The 23,559-nt window shown below is 40.9% G+C and overlaps 1 protein-coding gene across 1 annotated transcript; it reads right to left on the bottom strand.

Annotated features, from left to right (window-relative positions):
- Positions 1–4,736: 4,736 nt before the first annotated feature.
- On the bottom strand, positions 4,737–19,860 carry tspan36 (tetraspanin 36). The gene is made up of 7 exons (XM_020513285.2): positions 19,688–19,860; positions 13,444–13,635; positions 10,751–10,825; positions 10,199–10,294; positions 9,889–10,038; positions 7,894–7,977; positions 4,737–6,051 (listed from the first exon to the last, which is right to left on the bottom strand). The coding sequence occupies exons 1-7, from the start codon at positions 19,745–19,747 to the stop codon at positions 5,962–5,964; spliced, it is 747 nt and encodes a 248-aa protein (XP_020368874.2). The 5' UTR covers positions 19,748–19,860; the 3' UTR covers positions 4,737–5,961.
- Positions 19,861–23,559: the final 3,699 nt, after the last annotated feature.

Raw genomic sequence — 23,559 nt, 5'->3', positions numbered from 1 at the left:
TTTTGCTCCTATGATGCTGCTTGGCCTGCTGTGTTCATCCAGCCCTGCACCTTGTTGACTTTGAAAGGCAGGTGGCTTTATTGGTTAGTACACTGAAGATACTGTGTACTTCTGTGCTGTAAATTGAGATAATTAAATTTTTAATGCATTTGGCAGTGGTGCCACTGAAATAATTGAAGATAATTTGATGTTGTTGCAAAAACTCCTGAAGATGGAACAAAAGGCCTTTGATATAAATGCAACTCTGCTGTTTAATAACAATCTGCTCAAAGTCACTTTGGTGTGTGGCTGTTGGAGCAGGTTGTCCAGATGAAGAAAGACTTTTTTAAAATTAATTTATGCACAGGACGTGGGTGTCACTGGCTAAGCCGGTATTTGTCCATAATCGCCCTTGAGAAATTGGTGGTGAGTTGCTTTCTTGAACTGCTGCATTCCCTGGAAGGTACATGAACCCACAGTGTAGTAATTTTGTAAAACCATTATTCCAATTAACAAGTGCAGGCAATTCACATTAGGAAATCAGGAAAGAGCTTTTAGAAATATGGCTAAACTCTGTACTTGAATATCACACAATACTGCACTGCATTGAGGCAGTTTTGTAATTTAAATTCTTGTTCAATATGAGAACACTCTACAGTCTACAATATGTATGCACAATATGAATTTTCAATGGTCAAAGGCAAAGGGTCAGGAGGCAATGGGGGCTTGAAAACAAGAAGCAAATCCCATTGTGTCAGTTCCAGGACATGCTGTCACCTCTATGAGATTATGCAGGAGTCAAATTGATGACAAGAATTGTTACATAACAGTTGCAACCAATTCTGTTCCTAATTAAGATCTTAATAACTGGCACATTTTATAGAGCCTGTACATAATAACGTAGTGGCCTCTTCTTGGAAGGTTGGGCAGGCAGTCTTAAAGTCAAAGACTCCGATGTATTTGGAACAATTCTGTTCTGGAAAAATCAGCTCCAAATGGAACAGGGCCCTTACTCTGGAAAACCTTTTTCCTGATCTCCTGAGGCCAAATGGTCTGGCCTTGATGCTGGAAATCCTGAGTGCCTTTGTGAGAAGCAATTGATTAGTAAGCATCTCCCACCAGTATTTGATCATGAAAGTTGTCATCTCCTAGTTCCAATCTACGTTTGTACAAAGATCTGTAATGCCATTCCAGATAACTGATAACAGAGACTAATCAGATACTTTTACTTTGCTGTCTCTTCGTTTTTAATCTAATCAGTAATTTGTAAAATGTAAGATTTCCATTCATTTCACATGTTCAAAACGGTTCATAATTTATTAGTAAATATTTGTAGTTGCCAAAGTGGTAGAGAAACAATCCAGAACAAGGGGCATGAGACATTTTTTGATGGAACAGGAGGCTGTTTTATATAGATATTTACACAATGCATTTTCACCCAAATTCAACACCATCTTGAAACTTTAAAACCCATAGGACTTCCGTCTTATTTTTGCCAATCATTAATTCTACTCTCGAGTAGAAAGTTGAGAAAGTATGTTGCTCAGTCATCTTGCAATGTTTTTGAGGAAGTTGTGTATATTTGCTTTGCAGCATGATTGTATCACATCTAGCCCTTACTGAAGTAATTACAATTGCCCCTCAAATTCCAACTCAAGTAAAAAAGCTTTAAATTCAAACATTGCACTTAGATATTCTCAAATTCTCGATCCCTATTAAACAGCAATTCTTATTCTCCAAGGTCATGCAGTGGCTTTGGGCGCATTTAAGAATCATTTGACAGCAGGAAGTTAAAACCTTCAGCTAGTTGCGCCTTGTCTTGTGCCTTCAGATAAAAAACAGTCATGGTCTACTAACTCAACTACTTGATTTTAAAGACTGAACCAACCAAGTAATATTACTGTTTTACATAGCTCATTTGAAAAAAATAACAGTCTCATGGCCTGATTGATCCATCCTGAAGGCACTTCTAAATTATTGCTGCAGAATTCAGTTTTCTAGATCAGCTGAAGCTTTTGTTTGACCCACACTAGTTCCTTATGTATCAGTTTGATTTATAACAACACCCTCACAAATCCAAGATATGAATTTCAAGCGACACTCAACAAACAAGACAGAAGTCCCTGCTTAGGCCACATCTGTTGGTCTGTGAGCAATGCTGGATACAAAAGGAAGATATGGTAATCTTGGAAGGAGTATGGTACAAAGAGGTGTCCCAAAGTATTCTATGGCCATATAAATAATAAAAGAGATGGGATAAGGCAAAGGGCCAATTAGTGAGGCAAAGTATTCAAGATCACGACGGTTATGCTGGAACAGTTGATTGTACCTGTAGTATTGTACGAGCGATGTGATAACAGTGGAGGGTGTGCACAGATGCAATGTCCCTTTTTGTGTGCTGCCAATCTAACTCTATGGACCAACCAGTGGGAGGCAAAACTGGCTGTGATAGGATGGGAAACAGTAATGGACAATGGATATTTTTCAGGTTTGAGAAAGGTCTGTAGTGAAGCTCCACAGAGGTCAGTATTGGGATCTTTACCTTTTCTGATATATTAATGATCTGGATCTTGGTATGCAGATGACAAAACTGGGAAGGTGCATTGTTATATTAAAACACAAATGCCTCCGAGTGAAATTAAACATTTCTAGTGGTTAAATGTTAGATTTCCCCTCTCACATACAGCATTGCTGCAAGATTTAGGTTTAGAGACAGATTTTAAATTATATAAAATTAAAACAAAATGCTGGGATAACAACAGCAAAAAAAAAAAAAGTCTATTGCCTTAGGTAATACATCTCAGCCTCTAGTAGTTCCCAGCATCACAGATACCAGTCTTCAGCCAATTTGGTTCACTCCACATGATCAAGAAACAATTGGAGGCACTGGATAGTGCCAAGGCAATCGGCCCTGACAACATGCTGGCACTGGTACTGTGTTCAGAGAGAGTGCACGTGAGAGCATGACATTGCCCAGGTATGTCTTGTACACACAAAGCAGGATTTTTAAAAAATTTAAAAAAAAACCTGGCCAATTACTGCCCCAGTCTACTTCCAATCAGTAAAGTGAAGGTGGTGTTAACAGTACTACCAAGTAGTACCTGCTCACTGACATGGTTTGGGTTTGACCATGACCACTTAGTTCCTGGCCTCATTGAACCAAGGCTGGTAAACACTGATAAGAGCAGAATTCCAGAGGGGAAGGTGAATGTGACAGTCCTTGACACCAAGGCCATATTTGACTAAGTCTGGCATCAAGGAACAACCCTAGCAAAACTGGAACTAATGACTGGGTTGTTGGGGAAGGATTAAAGAGGAAAGAAGGAAGGTGGGAAAAGGAAAAAAGTAAAAAGGGCAGGAGGACAAAAACATTCCACTGGTTAGTCATAGTTGGCAGATAGGAATAGGATTGCTGGAGATCTGTCATCTCAGCAGGGAGTTCCTCCAGGTAGTGTTGTGGGTCTGACCATCTTCAGCTGTTCATTCAGTGACCCACCCTCCATCACAAATGGTGAGAAGTGGGGATGTCTGTGCAATCAGCAGTATCTAGCACCATTTGCAGTGCCCTAGGTACTGAAGTAGTCCATGTTCAAATGCAGCAACATCCAAAATATCTGGGCTTTGGCTGGCAAGTAACTTGTCATACAAATGCCAGGCAGGGACCATCTCCAATGAGATGGAGACTTCTGTCCTTGACATTCAATGTTGTTACCATCACTGAATCCTATTAACATCCAGAGGGTGTAACTATTCACCCAAAATTCAACTCACTACTAAAAGTGAATTGAGCAACAGCTCAGAGGCCAGGAAATGCAATGAGTAACAACTTCTGACTCAAAGCCTGTCCAGCTACAGTGGTCAAGACAAGAGTGTGGAGTGTGATGGAATACTCCCTGCTTGCCTCAAGTATTAGCACTACACACAAGTTTGCCACCATCCAGGACAAGAAAAGCAGCCCACTTGATTGGTGCCACATCCATTCATTCCACAATGTGGAAAATCCTTAGACAAACCCATGACCACTTCCATCTTGAAAGGGGACAAGCATTAGTTATGTGGGAAACAGCACCACTTGTAAGAGTACCCCTCCAAGCCACTCACCATTGAGTGAAAATGCCCACCCTTTTCCTTCACTATTGAAGGGATCAAAATCCAGGAATTCTCCTTAAAAGGCTTGTGGTCTGCCTACAAACAAGTGGCATGAAGTCCCCAGAGTATGGAAGCAGGTCTGTTGGCCCATTAAGTCCACACTGACCCCTCCTACCCAGGGAGGTATATGCCCCCTGAAAATCTACCTCTGGATTTCCCCATAGCTAATCCACCTAGCCTGCCCACAGTCCAGAGATGAGGAAACCCCACACAGATATGGTGAATGTGCAAACACCACATAAAACAGACAAGGGTGGAACTGAACCTTGGTTCTTGTCACTGTAGCTTGTCACTTGTCATTGAGCACTGTGCAGCAGTTCACAGTAGCTTATCCCCTTAAAGAGGGCAGCTTAGGGATGGTAATAAAATGCTAACTAGTCAGTGATGCCCATCTCAAGTGGGAAGTGACAACCATAATCACATTATCCTCTCAATGAGTACAGCAAGCTCACACCATGTTACTAATCTATACATACAGTAGCTGCCCCAAAAAAGTGGTTGAGGATGGATCACTTTTCTGTTGTTAACTGTGGCCATGTTCCTAGAGACAATTTAGTAAGTTGTGCATTATTCTGGTGGTTTTAAACCTGGAATCAAAGTAAGCCAAGTACACAAAATATTAAGTCATTTATTCAGAGAAGACTAAAATCACAACAATGTCACAATACTTTTCCAAAAGATGTTTGCTATAAAAGTCATTTACTTTACATTAAGGTCTGCTGCAGAAACTGGTCAAAATTTCCTGGATTTGATTTAAGCCTTGCTTTGAGCTTTTTGATCTTGGTCAGTCTCAGTGAAATACAATTTATGAGACAAGGATTGATTCAGTTGCTAATTAGCATCCAAGCTGTGACAGATATTTGAGTTCAGCCGAGTGAAAGAAAGGTAGAATGGTAGAAGCCATGCAGGTACAAGTGCATTTCTCCTCTATTACCACCACTGAATTACTGATTTACCGCATTGAATATTCAACATGCAATGCCCGATTGCACTTGTTCAGACCAAAATGTGACACCATTTACTATGATAAAAGGTTAGAAAAGGAAAAAGTTGATAACTGGTATCTTGAATAAGGGAAATTGAATTTAAAAACAGGATGCACAGATTTAAAGAGCTGTTAGAAGCTTACATTTACCCTGGAGCTGACAAGATTAAGTCATCTGTAACTAAGAATTTCAAATCTGAACAGCTGGACCACCAATAGCTGATTTGACAGCATAAACAGTTGAAGTAGAAATTGAATACTTTTGAAAGTTAACCATTGTTAAAGAAATTCTTACATGCATTTACTAGTGTAGTGACCACAGGAAGATTTTATAGTTATTTAAAACCAAGAAAGTGGCTGATTGCAGCTGTATTCAAATGCAATAAAACAAATAAAAAACAGATCCACACTGGTGGACAAGACTAGACCCATATCAAGCAGGGAAAAGCAAAAATCAAAGCCATTCATTCAAAAGTAGTCAAAATTGTGGTTAAACCCCTATTCTTTGCACCCGCACCCGAGAGAAATTGTTTGCTTAGATCAAATCAGCATTATAATTTGTTATATTTTTATACATTTAGAAGAGTGTACATGGTTGTAATTCTTGTGTTCCAAGTTGCAACAAAGCTACATCAAAAACTATGAACTGAAGAGACAAGTATTGTATTAGAGATTGTAACCTGCATTGAATGTTCTTGTTGCAAAGTACACCACTTTGCAAACTGTACAGATGCAAAAGTGGTGGTATATTTTCCATTAAAATGAAATCTATCAATTCAGTTTGGTGGGTCTGAACAATTAAGTGTGAGGTTTCACCAAGTTAATAGCTGATGTCTTCCAGGAAGTTTTCATGCATATATTCCAGATGAAGGAAGTGGTTGGTAATCTGTTTGTTTTTCTCTGCAGCTAATTACACAGATGCTGATCATTCCAAAAAACTGGTGAAGAAAAATTGAAATTTAGTTATCCTTACTAAGCATATTCTTGTTTATAAAAACTTGTAGAAAGTGGCAGTAAGATTACTACAGACAATTACTACAACTGGGGGTGGTAGAATAGAGACCAGGATGCAAGCAGTTTCCCCTTCACTAGTCAGCATGCTGGAATACTCCTCCAGCAGTGAGATTGGCAGGTTGTATTAAAGGCAAGTAGCTAATTAAGACCCCAGTGTTGAGGCCACTCATTATATGGTGGAATTTCAGAAGACTTGAAAAAAATTCCTGTTGCTTAAACTGCCAAGAAAAATGAAGGTGCCTTCTTGCAGTAGATGAGGGGCTAGTGTTGCAACCTAGCAAAAAATCTAATCCCTTAAACTTGTATTTGCCACATTAGGGCCACAGCTGCAGTCACTTGTCAGCCAGATGTTTCCCCTTCAAAGGGCTCTTTGGTGCAGTGGTAGTGTCCTGCCTGAGTCAGGAAACTCAAGTCCCTTGTATTCCAGAGGGTTATAACATCTGACCAGGTCAATTAAAGTAAGACTTCTCTTCCACAAGGATAGTCTAGCCACATTGAAGAATACAATATGATAGACACCCCTCAATTGCATCAATCACATCAGATTGACGTCTGCTCATGGTTACAGCACCTTCAATTGCTCTTTAGCTTTAAGTTCACCCACTCCACTAGATAGGGCAGCAAGTTGATCAAATTGGAATTTAAAAAAGTCAGCTGTATTTCTTTCCTGAATAATCAGGCTGTCTGGCAGAAAGCAGAGTAGGGATAAAGGAGTCTTTCTTGGGATGGCAGCTGGGTGACAAGTGGTGTTTTGCAAGGGTCAGTGTTAGGTCCACAGCTTTTCGCTTCATACATTAGTGATCTAGATGTAGGAACTGTGGGCAGTCTGGTTAAGTTTGCAGACAATACAAAGATAGGTGGAGGGACAGGTAGTGTTGAGGAGTGGGGAAGCTGCAAAAGGATTTGGACAGGTTAGGGGAGTGGGCAAAGAAGTGGCAGATGGAGTACAATGTGTGAAAGTCATGCACTTTGGTAAGAAGAACAAAAGCAGACTATTTTTTAAAATGGAGAAAATTCAGAAGTCTGACATGCAAGGAGACTTGGGAGTTCTAGTCCAGGATTCTCTCAAGGTAAATTTGCAGATTGACTCAATAGTCAGGAAGACAAATGCAATGTTGGCATTCATTGAGATGACTCAAATATAAAAGCAGGGATATACTCCTGAGGCTTTAAGGCTTTGGTCAGGCCACATTTGGTGTATTGTGCACAGTTCTGTGCCCCATATCTCAGGAAGGATGTACTGGCCCTGGCACAGGTTCACAAGAACGGTCCCAGGAATGAAAAGCTTAACATATGAGGAATGTTTGAGGACACTGGGACTATACTCATTGGAGTGAAGGATGAGTGGGGATTTAATTAAAACTTAGAATGTTGAATGGCCTGGACAGAGTGGATGTTGGGAAGATCCTTCCATTGGGAGGAGAGACTAGGACCCGAGGGCACAGCCTTAGAGTAAAGGGAAGACCTTTTAGAATGGAGAGGAGAAAGTTCAGGCAGAGAGTGGTGAATCTATGGAATTCACTGCCACAGAAGGCAGTGGAGGCCAGGTCATTGAGTACATTCAAGACTGAGATAGATAGGTTCACGATTGTCAAGGGTTACAGGGAGAAGGCAGCAGAATGTGGTTGAGGAACTTAACCATGATAATGACAGCAGACTCAATGGCCTAATTTCTGCTCCTATGTCTTAGAGAACTCTTCAAAAGTTATTTGAATGAATCTTTTAATTCTAGATCAAAGAGCTGGATTCAAAAATGAAACCTCTACCTTGATTATGGCAAATCCCAGAATAACTAGCATGGCATAACTCAAAATGGATTCAAGGCCAGTCTCCAACTTCATCTCACATCCCTGTGAAAAAAACCAGATACTTTTCAGAAATAAAGTTAATACAATTGTTGAAAATTTTAATTAGTCTTTGAAATGGCCATTACAAAATTTGATACCAACTTCCAATGCTGCACAGGAATTTCTACCCTAATGGCCCAATGCCTGGGTTAGAGTTAGTTTTCCTGACAAGTCTCAGGAAGGAACTTTCATCCCATTTGTGGAGAGTGTAGTGTCAAGTGTCACCAAGTCAAAAGTGGCTAACCATGGAGCACAGTTCAAATCCTAACATAGGAAGGAGAATGTGAAATTCAAATTTTAAAACAACTGAAAAGTCACTCAATGGTGGCCAGTTTCATTAAAATTTCTTGTTGCTTAAAAACCAACAACACTTGCCATCCTTCCTGTCTGGCCAGCTCTTAACATAAAGGTTTCAGGTATTTCCAGAGGCACTAAAAACAGACTCAAGGCTTTGAAAGTTTGTTATTTGACACAATAAGCAACACGAGTTTAAAATGCTGAAGTGCCCAAAGCTTTGAATTACAAATTCTCCTTCCAAAGCCAGTCATCCCAGAGGAAAAGCAGATTCTCTTGAAAGTTAGATGATGGTGTTCATCTAATCCAAATGAATGACTCAAGCAGAATTCTGCAATTGCTGATTATCACAAAATTAGGCTAGTGACAATAATTTGCAGGAACTTTCCAGAAGGTTGTTTGGAATGAGCTGCCAGAAGTAGTGATGGAGGCAGGTTCAATTACAACACTTGGTCATCTGGATGGGTTTCCTCTTTATTCATTCACAGAATGAAGGGTGTTGCTGGCCAGGCAGCATTTGTTGCCCACTCCCTATTGCCCAGAGGGCAGTGAAGCATCAACCAGTGCTGTGGGTCTGGGAGTCATAGGCCAGACCAGGTAAGGATGGCAGTTTCCTTCCCTAAAAGGACATTAGTGAACCAGATGGGTTTGCCAACAATTGGCAATGGGTTCATGGTCATCATGAGATGCAATTCCAGATACTTATTGGATTCAAATTCCCCTGTCTGCCATGACAGGATCCAAACCTGGGTCCCCAGAACATTATCTGGGTCTCTGAATTGAGTGTCCAGCAATAATACCACTAGGTCATCATCTCCCCCAATGAGTATACAAGTAGGAGTGTTGAGGGATATGGACCAAGTGGGACTAGATTAGATTAAATTCAGGATATCTGGTTATGGATAGGCTGTACAGCATGTAAACAGACCCTTTGGTCCATCTAAGTGGATTGAATGCAATATTGAATTGGTGGTTCTCCTGATCCATGTGGATGGAGGTGTGAGTATTGTTTGTCTTTTTGTAGCCAATTGACAAGAGTGTTCATCCACATGGATCAGAAGAACCACCGATTCAATTGGTACAAGCAAAGCAGAGACAAGCACAGGAGTTCCTAGAAGGCTGTTAGTCTACAAAGAAAGCCATCAATAAACACATGGAACTTGACCCCATATAAACCATTGCAAAAGAAAGCCAGAAGTGAGGTAATCCAGCTCAATGGACTGGTTTAAGTCACAGGTGGGAGAAAACAGTGCTTCTGAGGCTGCACTGATGCTACCTAGCAAGGTAAAGAAGTGTCTGTGGAACAATGAACGAGCTTGGTGAGCCAACTAACCACAACTAATTGACATTGAAATTAAAAAAGCTGTTGGGTGGATTCAATGAGGAACACCATAAAGAAAAAACAAACTTGAGGAAACAGGATTACATTGAAGATGCAAACCATAATTTGAGAGATTTTCCAACCTCCTCTTACCCCAAATCCCATTAGTTAGATCACCAATTCACCACAGAAAGACAAGTATTAGGACAACATGATTCTTGAGACTATATTGCAGCTAACCTATAGTAAAGAAAAAACAGGCAAAGGGAAGCAAGGTATTAGAAATAAAGAAGCCATACTGCAGTATTGAGGAGTTCAGGGTGACTTGGGCTTCCTGTGCAGTTGGAGAATTGATGCTTGCAGCAGCTGAGGGGGAGAGTCCTGTTCCCTTTGATGAACCAGTTAGTGGTTTCCCAGGAGGTGTAGTTCATCAACCCACAGCATGCCATCTTAAAGAAAAAGAAAAACAAAGTCAATTTCCAGTTGCAAAGTTCAGCATCAATACACATGACTGACTAGACAAGCAAGATCTTGCTTAGTGGTAGTAACATTGCACAAATCCTAGTGACACCTCTAAAATCAGGCATCAAAACATGCTGCTAGGCATACCTGTTTCTGCAAGAAGTCCACAGTCTTACTCTCACTATTCTTTCCATCATATTTTGAAAAAACAGCAGTCATTGTCTTATCCACACCTTCATGCACCTATAGGAAATTATCACAACTATTAGCTAAAATTTAGTCAACCATTCACCACTCATACCATAATCCCACTAAAGTCTGTCACAATTGACCAAGCAGCACAATAAACCAACATTTGTCATGTTAATTAGGAATCCCACTCCTAAAATTGATTAGGCCTCAAGTATTCCTAATGATTATTTGTGCTATAATTTCAGAATATCTTGGGTAGAAGCCACATTTCTATACTGCCTGGAGTTTGGCAGTACTACAGCAACTGATCCAGAGCTTGCTGGTAATCGATACCAGCAAGTCACAAATGCAAATTTTGTCACCCATGGAGTTTGTTTCCCCTGAGGACCCCATTTAAAGAGATCAAGTGATCAAGCCTCTAGACAAAAAAACTAGACAGGATGGGGACATTTAGCATAAGACAATGAAAATACAGTTGTCAAAAATTCAAACAGTTGACTAAAGTACCTTTTCTCTGTAGAGAAATCCCAGAACGAAGGCAGAAACTTCTGCAGCAAAGATGATCAACAGTACAAGCATGAACTAAGAAAGAAAAATGTTATTACTGTAAAGTTAGATGGTGTTCAGTTAAGATTACAATTCCAAGAACAATGGACAAGACAGATCAGATATGTAGCTTAAAATCCACTTGTGTACAGTTTAAGCCTCATGCACTGAGGCAACATGGGTCAAGCTCAATAATGAGGAACATGCAGTCACTGACAGTATACTTATAGGCTCACCCAACAGCTGGGACATTGAGGAACAAATATTGAGATTATGGAAAGATGCAATAAAAAGTCTCATAGTAGGCAACATTTAACTTCCCAATATTGGCTCAGACTGCTCTGGAGCAAAAGGCTTAGGCAGAGCAGAATTTAAGTGCATCCAAGAGGGTCTCAAAACTACATTCACAGTCCAACTAAAGTGGCCATACTGGACCTTGTTTTGGCTAAGCCTGGCCAGCTGACTGACCTTTCAGTGGGAGAGCATTTTGGAAACACTGATCATAACTTCAAGTTTCACAATAGCTGTGAAGAAGGGCAATTCAAGACCTTGCAGGAAGCACTAATTTTTGGGGGTGGTGGAAGCAAGTTATGTCAGTATTAATCAGGAGCTGGTATCAGGCAAATCTACATTTGACATGTGGGAATTGTTTAAAAGACCCACTGATGAGTTCAGGACCAACATGTTCTAGTAAGGAGGAAGGACAAGGATGGAAAGCTAAGGGACCCTTGGATATCAAAAAAGTTGACTGAATTCATAAAGGAAAAGCATATGCAAAGTTTAGAAGCTCAAAGTCAAACAGGGCCCCATGAGGAATGTGAAGAATGCAGGAAATAACTCAAGCAGGGGATAAGAACAAGAAAGAGAGACCATAAAATGATGTTGGCAAGTACAGTTAAAAGTCAAGGACTTCATAGATCATTAAGTGATAACTAGGGAGGGCAGGACCACAAAGCAAAGGAGGTAACTTTTACCTTGTGGCAGAGGATGTGGGTCAGATCCTAAAATGGGTACTTTGTCAGTATTCACTCAGAAGAATGGCGAGGACAGATTTGTGTGGAGCATGCTAATATACTCAGGCAGAGGTTAAGAATGAAGTGGTGTTGGTGTGTAAGAAATAAGGTGGATAAGTTCCCAGGGCCTAATGGTGTTCACCCCTGGTTATAGAGGCAAGAGCAGGAGATTGCTGGGGCTCCAAGATCTTGGTATCCTCACTAGCCACTAGAAGGGTCCTGTAGGACTGACTAGTTCATGTTGTTCTTTGTTAAGAGAAACAAGGGATAATCCAGCAAACTATAGACTGGTGACTCTCCCCTTGGTGGTTGGGAAGTATTGGAGAGCATTCTTAGGGAATAGCATGGCCCTGTGCAGGGTAGGTCATGTCTTACTAACTTATTGACTTGGAGGTGGTAACAATAGTTATGATCAAGGGTAGTGCAGTGGATGTTGTCTTTGTGGGTAGAGTAAGACTTTCAAAGTCCCTCATGGTGGGCCCATCCAAAAGATTAAGATGCACAGGATCCAGTGACTTGTTGCACAAATTCAGAGTTGTCTTGCCCAAAGACGACAAAAGCTAGTGTTGGAAGGTTGTTTCAGGCTGAAGGTGTTTGACTAGTGGTGTTCTGCAAGGATCTTTATTGCATGATCTACAAGTGACTTATGAAAACAGATAGGTGGTTATGCAAGTTTCCAGACAATACAAAAGATCTGTGGTGTTGTGGATAGTGTAGAAGGAAGTCTAAAGGACACTTCAGTTGCAGATACAGGTGGAGGAGTGGCAGATTGATTTAATTCTGAATAAGACAAAGTTCAATTTGAAATTTCAAAGCTCAGATCATTAATGTTCAAGAGAACTCTGAAGGAGTCAAAAGCAGAAACAAATATTTGAAGTTCAGTCACCAAATTTAAAAAACAACAAAGTCTGTCAAGATGACCTAAAAACAAAAGAAAGCAAACTCTGGCAAGTACTGTATTAGAGGTGGTGTTGATATAGGTGGAGTTATAGTTTAACATGTTGTTAAATTTGTCACCTTATATAAACAGGTTGTTCTAATTTATCTTTTTCCTTTTATGTAAAAAGCTTAACTAAACCCACTTGTGCTTTTCAGTGAAAGACCACTGAATTAAAGTAGAGCCAGACTGCAGCCTAGAATCTGATTTGTCCAATAGTAAAACCTAGGATCATAAACTGATGAATTGCAAGTTTAGGAAGGTGGTGTATAGATCAGACTGTAGTTTACAATTTCTTGTAATTCAGCATTTGAAAAATTCTCTCATCTTTAAGATTTGAAGAATCTGGTTTTTTTTTTCTGCTGTAACAGAAAACCAGTTTCAGATATACTCTGCAATGAGGCTAGAATACTTGAGACAAGGTAATCAAATCTCTCCATGTGTTTAAGAAGGCAAACTTTCTTGCTAGCACTGGGATGCCAATCAGCCATGATTCCTCCCTCTGCCTCAATTCGAGAGGGAGGGGAGGGACACATTACAACACAAACCGAGCACTGGTCAAGCTTAGCTTGGTAACAGAACATTATATAGTTTGCTGGCTACACAATTTTGCCTTCACACAAACAGGCCAGTAAGCCCAATGTAAAACCCGTTGTACAAAAGAAACCCTTTGTGTCAAAGATTCCAGATCTAGCAAAACTCACCAATCCCAATCCAAAGCGAGACTCTCTTAGAGTTGCACAGCATCCAATGACACCAATGAGAAACATTACAAGGGCTATAGCAATGATCACCAAAGCTGGCAACACAACATATTTGTCCTCAAAGAAGTTTGTGTAGTTCTTATAGGTGGATAACAAGATGGCTCCCACATAAGCTAGAACAGCCCCTGCAGTCTGAGAGAGAGAAAAATTGCAGTTAAATACTTGTTAAAAGCAAATAAGTGCTAGTTGCACTACTGAAGTTACAATTGTAGCCCTAATTCTCTGGTCAGCAAGTCTCTATGCCTAAGCAACCTGGAGTTTTAATAAATCCAGGTGACATGTGATGGTGGGGAAAAAAAACAAACAAAAACAAGAAAGGAGAGAGAGACAGGGCAACCAGCCTACCATGGCACGGTCAAGTGTATACATAACATCTTATATCTGGTATGCTCAGCAGGGCTACCAACTGATTAACATGTACACTGAGCTCTTGTGCCCCCTCCCTCATACCCTCCTCCTCCCACCCCATAAGAGACTGATTTTTGGGCTGAAAGCAAAGGGATTTCAAAGAACACTACAAATAAAGGTGCTCATGACATTAAGGTGTGCATAATATGCATGAGATTCCAGGTCCATCTTTGAGTTGGCAACTCTACTGGATATGAAGATCCCTAGCACTGGAAACAAAATGCTGTGCGGATGGTGCTCATTTCTGAATGTTGCAATCACTGATCACATTGTAGATGGAAGTTTGACATTATACAATTCAGTAGAGCAAGCAATTCTTGTAGCCATATTAGATTTAGCTCCTCAAGACAGGAGGTGTATCAATTGCAGAGGGGGAGGAGAGATGTTCCTGGGTTTGTTGGTATAAAATGTCTACTATTCTTCCAAATAGAGTGTAGATTTGGTATATAGGTAGTGGTGTTCATTCAAAGGAAGTTTAGCAAAAGGAGCTAATCCTGATGTTTGAATATAGGGACAAAGTTACAGATACTCAATTTAATGGCTAGCTCGAGAGTGCCCTGCAATTATTGGTCTCCAGAGGTAGACTTCTTCAACTCAGTGACCAAATTAGAGCTAAACAGCTGAAAAGGCAGCTGTCATCTTCTGGTCAATCCAGGTGCATTTGTTGGCCCTTGTCCTAAAAGGGTCACATTCTGTAGTAGAGAAAATGGATCCAAACTTAAGCCAGTTACTGAGTGCTGACAAGCTAACCAAGGATAGTACAACTTCAATTATTGTACTGTCACATCTCTGGATTTCAGCAGTTTGTGTTATGGACCAGACCAAGTCCCCTTCAAATATATCAAGGGGAAAGCCTAGACCTTAACTTTAAAAGGTATTTAAAGTGGCAAGTACAAGGTGCTGTTTAAGATGTAGTGAGATTGTTACACTGTTTGGCTTTAAGCAAAATGCATTTTCACACCCAGTTAAAAATACAAAGAATTGGAATACTCATTGGAAAAAAGTTAGATTGTTAGCTACAACAGCAGCTGTTTCAATATAGCAACATCCCATAAAACACATCCTTGGCAAGGGCAAATTCAGTAAAATAGATGTCTCACATGCAATGTTTCACTAGTCCAGGTGGAAAAACCATGAGAAAATTCTGGTAGAGAGAATCCCAGCTTTTAGCTGTGATAGAAAGACAGCTTCCAGGTCCAGTTTCAAAACCCTAACAACTGAAAGCTAAACTAAGACCCTGGTTCTGTAAGAGTCCAATTCCACCCATTTATGCTGTTTCTATTGTTCTAGCTTTAAAAATCCAAGGCCTCAAACCATTTACTTCACTGGCTTAGAACAGACTAGGCACCACTTCAACTTCTTCATAAAAGCAGGACAAAATACAAGACTAAGTCACACCTGTAGCAAGCAAACCTGGCTAATAAAGTATATCAATGTTTTGTAAGTTGAAGTCTTAGTGGTTAGAACTGCCCCATCTTTCTTTTAGCTACACAAGAGGGGAAGAAAAGCACAATTAGGGTCAAAAATACACTGGTTAAGTATTGAGACAGAAGGCAATAGATGATTTGCATAAAAAAGGTGCAGGGAAATGGGGAGAAGGCAGGTTAATGGCACCAAGTTAAAGTGCTCCAAGCTGGTGCAAGTGGGCCAAATGGCTTCCTTCTGCAGCATAATTATGATTCAAGATTCCTCCACAGAAACATCTTTACAAGTCACTATCTTTTCTAGGTTACCCTTGTAAAAGGGCAAGTTACCTCAGGACCCTGCTTGACAACACTGGTCCTTGCTCCTAATCCTAGGAAACAATTATGCATTTAAAGATATACTGTAATGATCCTTATGGTGGGATCTAGTCTTCATGTGGTTGCCTACTTCTATCCAATCTCCTTCCTGAATTTGGTGCATGCAGCCAGCTCTGGGTAAATTCAGAGCTCCAAATGGTGCAGTTACAACTTCACTGGATTTTTCTGCCCCATCTCATGGAGCCTGGATTGAGTCTTCCAAGGTAAAGAAGCTAGTCTGCAAGTTAACCTTAGTCAATGGAGACCAGTTATTCTTGAGAATTGAAAGACAGGAGCATCTGCAAGATGGGAGTAAAATATTTGCCTCTTCACTACTGATGGGTTTAGTATCGTGAGGCATTGATTTAGCTGAAGTTAAACTTGTATAGATGGAGTCTCAATGCTCATAGGCCATTTTAAATAGAGTCTGCTTTGATGCTTCTAACAGCTTTCTATTGAATAAGGTCAAAAAAATTAAGTGCCTTTAAAACTGCTCACCATCTAGTGTATGGTGGTGGCATTAATTTTAGCTTGTGGTTTATCCTTAACCTTCGAAGCCACAGGAACAGTTGTCTTGTTGAAGATCAAGAAACCATCAAGCAAATGCACACACAGGACCCACTATCTTAACTAAAGTGTTGATTTAACTTAAAATACTACAAAGTTCCTCTCCTTCCTTCTCCGCTCAAGCACCTAGAATAAAAGACTAGTAGCAATAAACTGGTACCTAGAATGATGCTGTTAAGGCCTCAAGCATTCTTAATATTGAAAGTGGGTTCTGGGACATCATGACAAAGTCAAATGACACAATTTGGCAAAAGAAAGATCATGTGTTGAGCTTCAGAAATGAGCAATCATGTGATTTATAAAGCAAAAAAGGAATATTTTTAACATGAATGACCACATGCTAATGCCATTAAGTCATTAATCCATATATTGTTCAACTCAGCAGGAAAGTAGACCCTTCAGCCCAAATCCATGCCAACCAAGGCTCCTAAATTAATCTAGTCCCAATTGCCAGCATTTGGCCCATATCCCTCTAAACCCTTCTTATTCATGCACCCATCCAGGTGCTTTGAAAGTGTAGTAATTGGATCAGCCTCTGCCACTGCCTGTGGCAGCTCATTCTATACATGCACCACCCTCTGCATGAGAAGGTTGCCCCTTGGGTCCCTTTTATGTCTTTCCCCTCTCACCTCAAGTCTATGCTCACTAGTTCTGGACTCCCCTACCTTGGGGGAAAGCCCTTGGCTACTCACCCTATCTACACCCCTCATGATTTTAAGCCTCTAAAAAAGGTCAGCCCTTGGGAGGATATCCAGTGCTGCTGGGAAGGCAGCCAGCTTCAGGGTTTTGACACTGACAGTAAAAAAGGATAATATATAGACCAAAGTCAGGGTGGTGTGGGGCTTGAAAGGAACTTGCAAGGGATAGACAACAGCACTAGCAACCTAAGACTTTAGGTTAGGGGTGTCATGAGCCTTCAAAACAAAGGGCTGTCAGAGGAGCTTCAGTGAGTTAGTCCTTGTGAAGGACTAATCTTCCATTTACAGGATGACTTCTGTTGCTCCAACTGCATTCAGTTTCCATAAGTAATCTTAGCACTAAATCTGGAAATACAAATTTGCTTATCATTTTGTACTTTGCTTTGTTAGTTAGTGTTGTATTGAAAACTTTTTATTCATTCACAGGATGTGTATTGCTGGCTAGGCAGCATTTATTGTCCATCCATCATCACAGATCAGAGTCAACTACGTTACAGCTGGTCTATAGTCACATGTAGGCCAGACCAGGCAAGGATGGCACACTCCTTCCCTACAGGGAGGGAAGGAGTGAACCAGATGGGTTCCCCCTCCCCCCAGGGATCAGATTCATGGTCATCATTAAACTCTTAATGAAAGTTTTGATTTAACTTTTAAAACAAACTAGCTCTTGTTGCCCTGTCCTGCAGAAACAGAATGATCTGAAGTCTTAGCTGCCCATGTCATGGGCGACATGTTATCAAGTAGTCTTCCCTCCTCTCGCCCAGAGGAGCTTGTTTATGTTGCTTTAACCATTCTTGAGGGAGTCAATAAGAATGTTGCTTTTAATTCATGCATATAGGTAATCTGCTTGGCCCTTTGATCTCAGGAAGTATCACCAATCCACAAAGTTAAAGTTCTGACATTTATGCAGTCACATGTCACCATTCACAATCTGACCAAGATTTGAAGTTACAACAGACTAGCACATGGTGGGGGGGGGGGGGGGAGCAGAGGTAGAAATGACAGTGTAATAGAGAAACTGAACTTCAGGAAGCTACTTTCATTTCTATTTACAACAGGTTGGACTGGAGCCAACATGCAAGTTCCTCTGCGGCCATCACCTCAATACATCAGGCCTTATGCACTGAGAAAAACCATCAACACATTTATGATAAATATTGACTTGGAAGGGCATAGAAGAGGGAAACATGCAAGCCATTGTTTCCAGGGTAGGATCAGTTCAAGCTTCATTTCAGTACGAACAGCCTACCAAGATATGTTTCTAAGGTAGTGGTAGAAACAAAGTCTCACCTGCACTTCAAGTTTTAATTACAGATAACTGGCAGCAATATTGGCAAGAATTCCCATTTAAGTTTATGCAATTGATTGATCAATTCAGCACACCCAAGGAATGTTGGCACTAGGTTTGAAAATTGATTTAGCTACTAATTTAAGATAACAAGGTGTAGAACTGGATGAACACAGCAGGGAAGCTGACATTTTGGGTTGCAACTCTTCCCTTCAGGAAAATTTCTTCTGAAGAAGAGTCACAACCCAAAACATCAGCTTTCCTGCTCCATACCTTGTTATCTCAGATTCTCCAGCATCAGCAGTTCCTACTATCTCTAGCTATTAATTTAGCTATTTTGCTAGATTGGTTAGAGATTGAATTTACCTCATTAAAAGAGGTACTTCTAGTTACACCCACATCCAGGCATCCACTAGTACACTCTAGGCATTAAACAGGGCACACCACAGGGGCTGGAACAAATCCAAGTGTAATTTGAGGCAAGTGTAGTTTGGGAAATGTAGTTACCTTGCTCAGGAGGGGGGGTTGTCTGTTTGGTTTAATGGTTCCAAGAGAGGTTGGACAAACTTGGGTTGTTTCTACAAGAGCAGAGACTGAGGGGCCATCTGGTAGACAAATACCAAAAAAGGCATAGATCAGCCATCTTGTCTTAAGCCTATGTCCTCCAAGAGAGGGTGACAGGTACCTAGGACACTGCCAGAAGCAGATACTATTAGCAGCAGTTAGACAGACATGAATTGTTAAGGAAGAGAGGGATACAGACCACATGCAGAGAGAAGCTATTAGTTTAAAATAGCATCGTTGCGGGCTAAAGGGCCTACTCTTGAGCTATTTCGTGTTCCACTAAATTTAACCAGTTTAGGTAGAACACCTTGGGAAAGTGTTGCGGCATTACCGTTGTGTCCCTCCCTCTGGGCCAGGTGATCTGGGTTCAACGCCCACCTACCCTGTCGAACATGTGCAGCCACAGTTGTTTTCTCAGGTGTGGGCGGAGCACACTAACGCAGCAGTCTGCTTAAAAGTAGGCCGATCGGAATGGTTTGGTGAAAGCAGACTGGTTACTCCATTCCAGCATAAACAAAACAATGAAAGCTTGTTAGCAAAATATTAATTGCTTATTCCCCCAATTAAAGAACTACAACACTTGAAAGCTGACGTATTGGACGTACATTTTAGAGCCATAATGACACGCACTGGTTCGACTCAAAGTTTGAGTTTTTTGATGATTGACGTTGTGTACAAGACAGGTGAAAAACAACAACAAAAAAAAAATTAAGGTTTGAGTAAGGATTAGAGTTGGTAACAGTGAACGACACTTCCTGCAAGTAGAGTCCCGGAAAACAACATTCCGAAACGCCCTCGCTCGAAGATCGCGCTTCAGCCGATGTCACAAACTTGACTGTATTTGTTCAAAATAGAGAGGTTAATCAAAACAAACTCACCCAGAAAATAAGGCTAAGGAACAGCAAAACACCTTTGGAGGTTAACACACCGCAATCCATGACGGCTATGAACAAGTTGCTGAAGTAAATTCCGCCAACAAGAACTTCGCGCAGTGACAATGCAATAGGGCACTACGCACCCGCTTTATCTAGTTCCCCAGAAGCTCGCGTCTCTCTCGGCGCCTGCCAATTCGTTCAGGTTTACACGTGATGACATGAGGTGCACATGACTGATGATCCCATTACTGAGAACGGTTTCCCCTACGACGAGGTCCCAGCACTTTCCAGATTGAGCTCAAGAGTCAATTCACTCACATTCACTCGTTTTCTATTCCGACCGCTGCTGATTCTTCTACTCTGCTGTAATCCTTGATATTTGACTTTAGAGACACTCTATGGGCACTACCAGTCCCCCAAAGCGGTTATTCTTTAATAAGCCGTTAATAAGCCTCTGCAGCGTATTGTTTGTCAAAGACTTCACATTAAAAGTCATCATTGCATCACAGCCATGTGGTAATATCTCACAGCCATATACTGTAATAGTGTCTCTCCAGTGTGATGGGGAAAATAATCTATGCCTGTTGCTGATCTCCTTGACTATCTTGCCATTGTGGTTTCTCACGTCTGAATCCAGAGAGCTATTCCACCCCAGGCAGCACACAGATAAGGCACATTCTTTGCTCACTTTACATCTACAGGTAGCCTCTTTCCGACATGGACAGAAAATACAGGACACTCATCAGAAATAAGAATCTGAGATGATATTTCTCTCCAAAGTTTAGAATGTACAAAGAAATTTGAAGCACCCTAACAGACTGAAATTGAACCTGGGACTTTCTGCAGCATAGCACCAAGACAACATCCATTGGACTATTAGAAGAGCTGACAAAATCCTTTAAAATCATTATACAACACAGTGACCTGTGAGCATAATTAGTTTCCACCCAAGATAACAACCAAATGGGAATCAGCTTTGCACAAGATTCCAGCTGCTTGAAAATGTGTGCATTAATCTAGGTATTAGCCGAAAGCATAGCAATTTCCTCATCGTGATCTCATTTAAATTTTCAACAGATCTTTTTTCAAGTACTAGTATAGTTTTAAGAGTTCTCTATATCTCTTTGAATTCCATACCCCTATTTACATTCCCTGTCCGAACATGTGTCTGTCCATGGCCAACTTTTTCAGATGGTTTGTCTTTCTCTTTTCTTTAAAACATGGCTTTTGGAATGTGAACAATATGGCTGCCATAGCACCAGCATAGTTTTCTCCAAAGTCATTGAGTCAACCACATAGTGCTGAAGTAGTTATGTGCAGGCCAGACCAGACCTGACAGGTTGTCAGGAAGTGAACCAACTGGATTTTGGTAACAGTCCAGCATCCCAAAAGTGACCAGATTCCTTGAGTACAATTTCATAATTTCTCTTGGTGTGATTTTAACTCAGACTGCTCATCAAGTACTCTAAAGTCTCTATTTCCATCACTCTTTCAGAAAGAGAAGCTATCAGATACTGACCTTGCAATGGCCCATTAAACCATGCATAACATTGCAGCCTAGTCATTCATGGGTATCTCCATACACTGTTACAATGATGCTCATCAGATAGGAGTTAGGAATGGAAACCCCAGCTAATTTTCTAGCTCAGGGACACAAAGGATATCTTGACCCTGGAATCCACTTCAACTACCTGTACTTCCCACTTTGTATCCCTTGAAAGAATCAGGATTTTTTGTTAGCTTTTATCTCATGATTATAGCTACAGTGGTTTCCATAAGAAGATCAACACTTTTCTGAACTGAAACCTTATCTTCGTTCACACTGCGTCTGTGACAGCAGGCCCCGGTTAGCAATTTCTCCCATTTTCAAAATAACTACCATAATGTCTGGTCATAGGGTCATAGAGATGTACGGTGTGGAAACAGACCCTTCACTCCAATTCGTCCATGCCGACCAGATATCCTAAATTATTCTAATCCCATTTGCCAGCAAATCCTTCCTATTCATATACCCATCCAGATGCCTTTTAAATGTTGTAATTGTACCAGTCGCCACCACTCCCTCGACAGTTCATACCATACACACACCACGCTCTGCATGAAAAAGTTACCCCTTAGGTCCCTTTTAAATCTTTCCCCACTCACCTTAAACCTATGCCCTCTAGTTTTGGACTCCCCTACCCTGGGCAAAAGACCTTGACTATTCACCCTATCCATGCCACTCATGAGTTTATAAGCTTTTATGAGATCACCCCTCAATCTCCAACACTTAATGGAAAATAGCTCCATCCTATTCAACCTCTCCCTATAGCTCAAATTCTCTAACCCTGGCAATATCCTTGTAAATCTTTTCAGAACCCTTCCAAGTTTAACAACATCTTTCCTTTGGAAGGGAGACCACATTTGAACACAGTATTCCAAAAGTGGCCTAACCAATGTCCCGTAGAGCTGCAACTTGACCTCCCTACTCTGATATTCAATGCAATAACTAATAAAGGCAAGTATACCAAACCCCTTCTTCACTACCCTGTCTATCTGTGACTCCACATTGAAGGACCGATGAACCTGCACTCCAAGATCTCATTGTTCAGCAACACTCCCCAGGACCTCGCCATTAAGTGTATAAGTCCTGCCCTGATTTGCTCTACCAAAGTGCAACACCTCTGCCATTCCTCAGCCCATTGGTCCATCTGATAAAGGTCCCATTGTTCTCAGAGGTAACCTTCTTCGCTTTCCATACACCATGAATTTTGGTGTCATCTGCAAACTTTCTAATCAAACCTCTGATATTCACACCCAAATCATTTATATAAATGACAAAAAGCAGTGGACCTAGCGCTGAGCTTTGCGGCACACTGCTGGTCACAGGCCTCCCATCTGAAAAACAACCCTCCACCACCACCCTCTGTCTTCTACCTTTGAGCCAATTCTGTAACCAAATGGATAGTTCTCCCTGTAGTCCATGTGATTAACCTTATTAATCAGTCTACCATGTGGAACTTTGTCAAATGCCTTACTGACATCCATACAAATAACGTCCACTACCCTGCCCACATCAATCCTCTTCATCACTTCTTCAAAAAACTCAATCGAGTTAGTGAGACATGATTTCCCATGCACAAAGCCATGTTGACTATTCCTAATCGGTCCTTGCCTTTCCAAATACATGCAAGTCCTGTATCTCAGAATCCTTTCCAACATCTTGCCCACCGCTAATGTCAGGCTCACTGGTCTATAATTGCACTGTGAAGATTGAAAACAGCACATTTCCAGATCATTGCATACCTATTTGATTTTGGAAGAGGAAACCAAGGATGGGATAATGATAATTTTACTAGAGTAGCAATACAGAACCTCAAGCAGATGGTGAAATCAAATTCAAAATAAATCTGGAATAGAAAGATGACCATGTAACCATTGTTGATTGCCAAATTGTTCTTTGCAGAAGGAAATCTGCTATCTTCACCTAGTATGGCTTACATGTGACTCCATACTCACAGGAATACTATTGACTCTTAATGGCCCTTTGGACAATTAGGTTTGGGCAATAAACACTGGCTTAGCTCGTGACACCCACATCCTATGAACAAAACAAAAATTCCCAGTTTCTGATCTGCCCATTGCAGTCACAATGATCAATGGTGAACTGCCAACCATCATCCCAGGATGTTAATGTTGATGAATTCAGCACTGTATTACCACTGAATGCTGAGGGGAGATGGTCGGACCCTCTCTTGCTGGAGGCAATCATTAATTAGAACTTGGATGGTGCAAACATCACTTGTTACTAATTTTGCATCTAAGAAGTTGCAAGTGGTATGAACACTGTAGTCAGCCAAGAATATCCTCACTTCTAACCTTGCAGTGGAAGGAAG

Source organism: Rhincodon typus, chromosome 1 (genome assembly GCF_021869965.1).
Source record: "Rhincodon typus isolate 14 chromosome 1, sRhiTyp1.1, whole genome shotgun sequence".
In the NCBI taxonomy this organism is placed as follows: Eukaryota; Metazoa; Chordata; class Chondrichthyes; order Orectolobiformes; family Rhincodontidae; genus Rhincodon; species Rhincodon typus.
This window is presented reverse-complemented; position numbering and strand designations above follow the sequence as displayed.

Bases quoted from the DNA above. Each gene is read 5' to 3' on its own strand.
- tspan36 (XM_020513285.2), bottom strand. From the start codon at position 19,747: ATGGATTGCGGTGTGTTAACCTCCAAAGGTGTTTTGCTGTTCCTTAGC. The intron at 13,636-19,687 runs GTGAGTTTGTTT...TCTCTCTCTCAG, and splicing joins TCCTTAGCCTTATTTTCTGG to ACTGCAGGGGCTGTTCTAGC. The intron at 10,295-10,750 runs GTACTTTAGTCA...AATTTCCTATAG, and splicing joins GATTTCTCTACAGAGAAAAG to GTGCATGAAGGTGTGGATAA.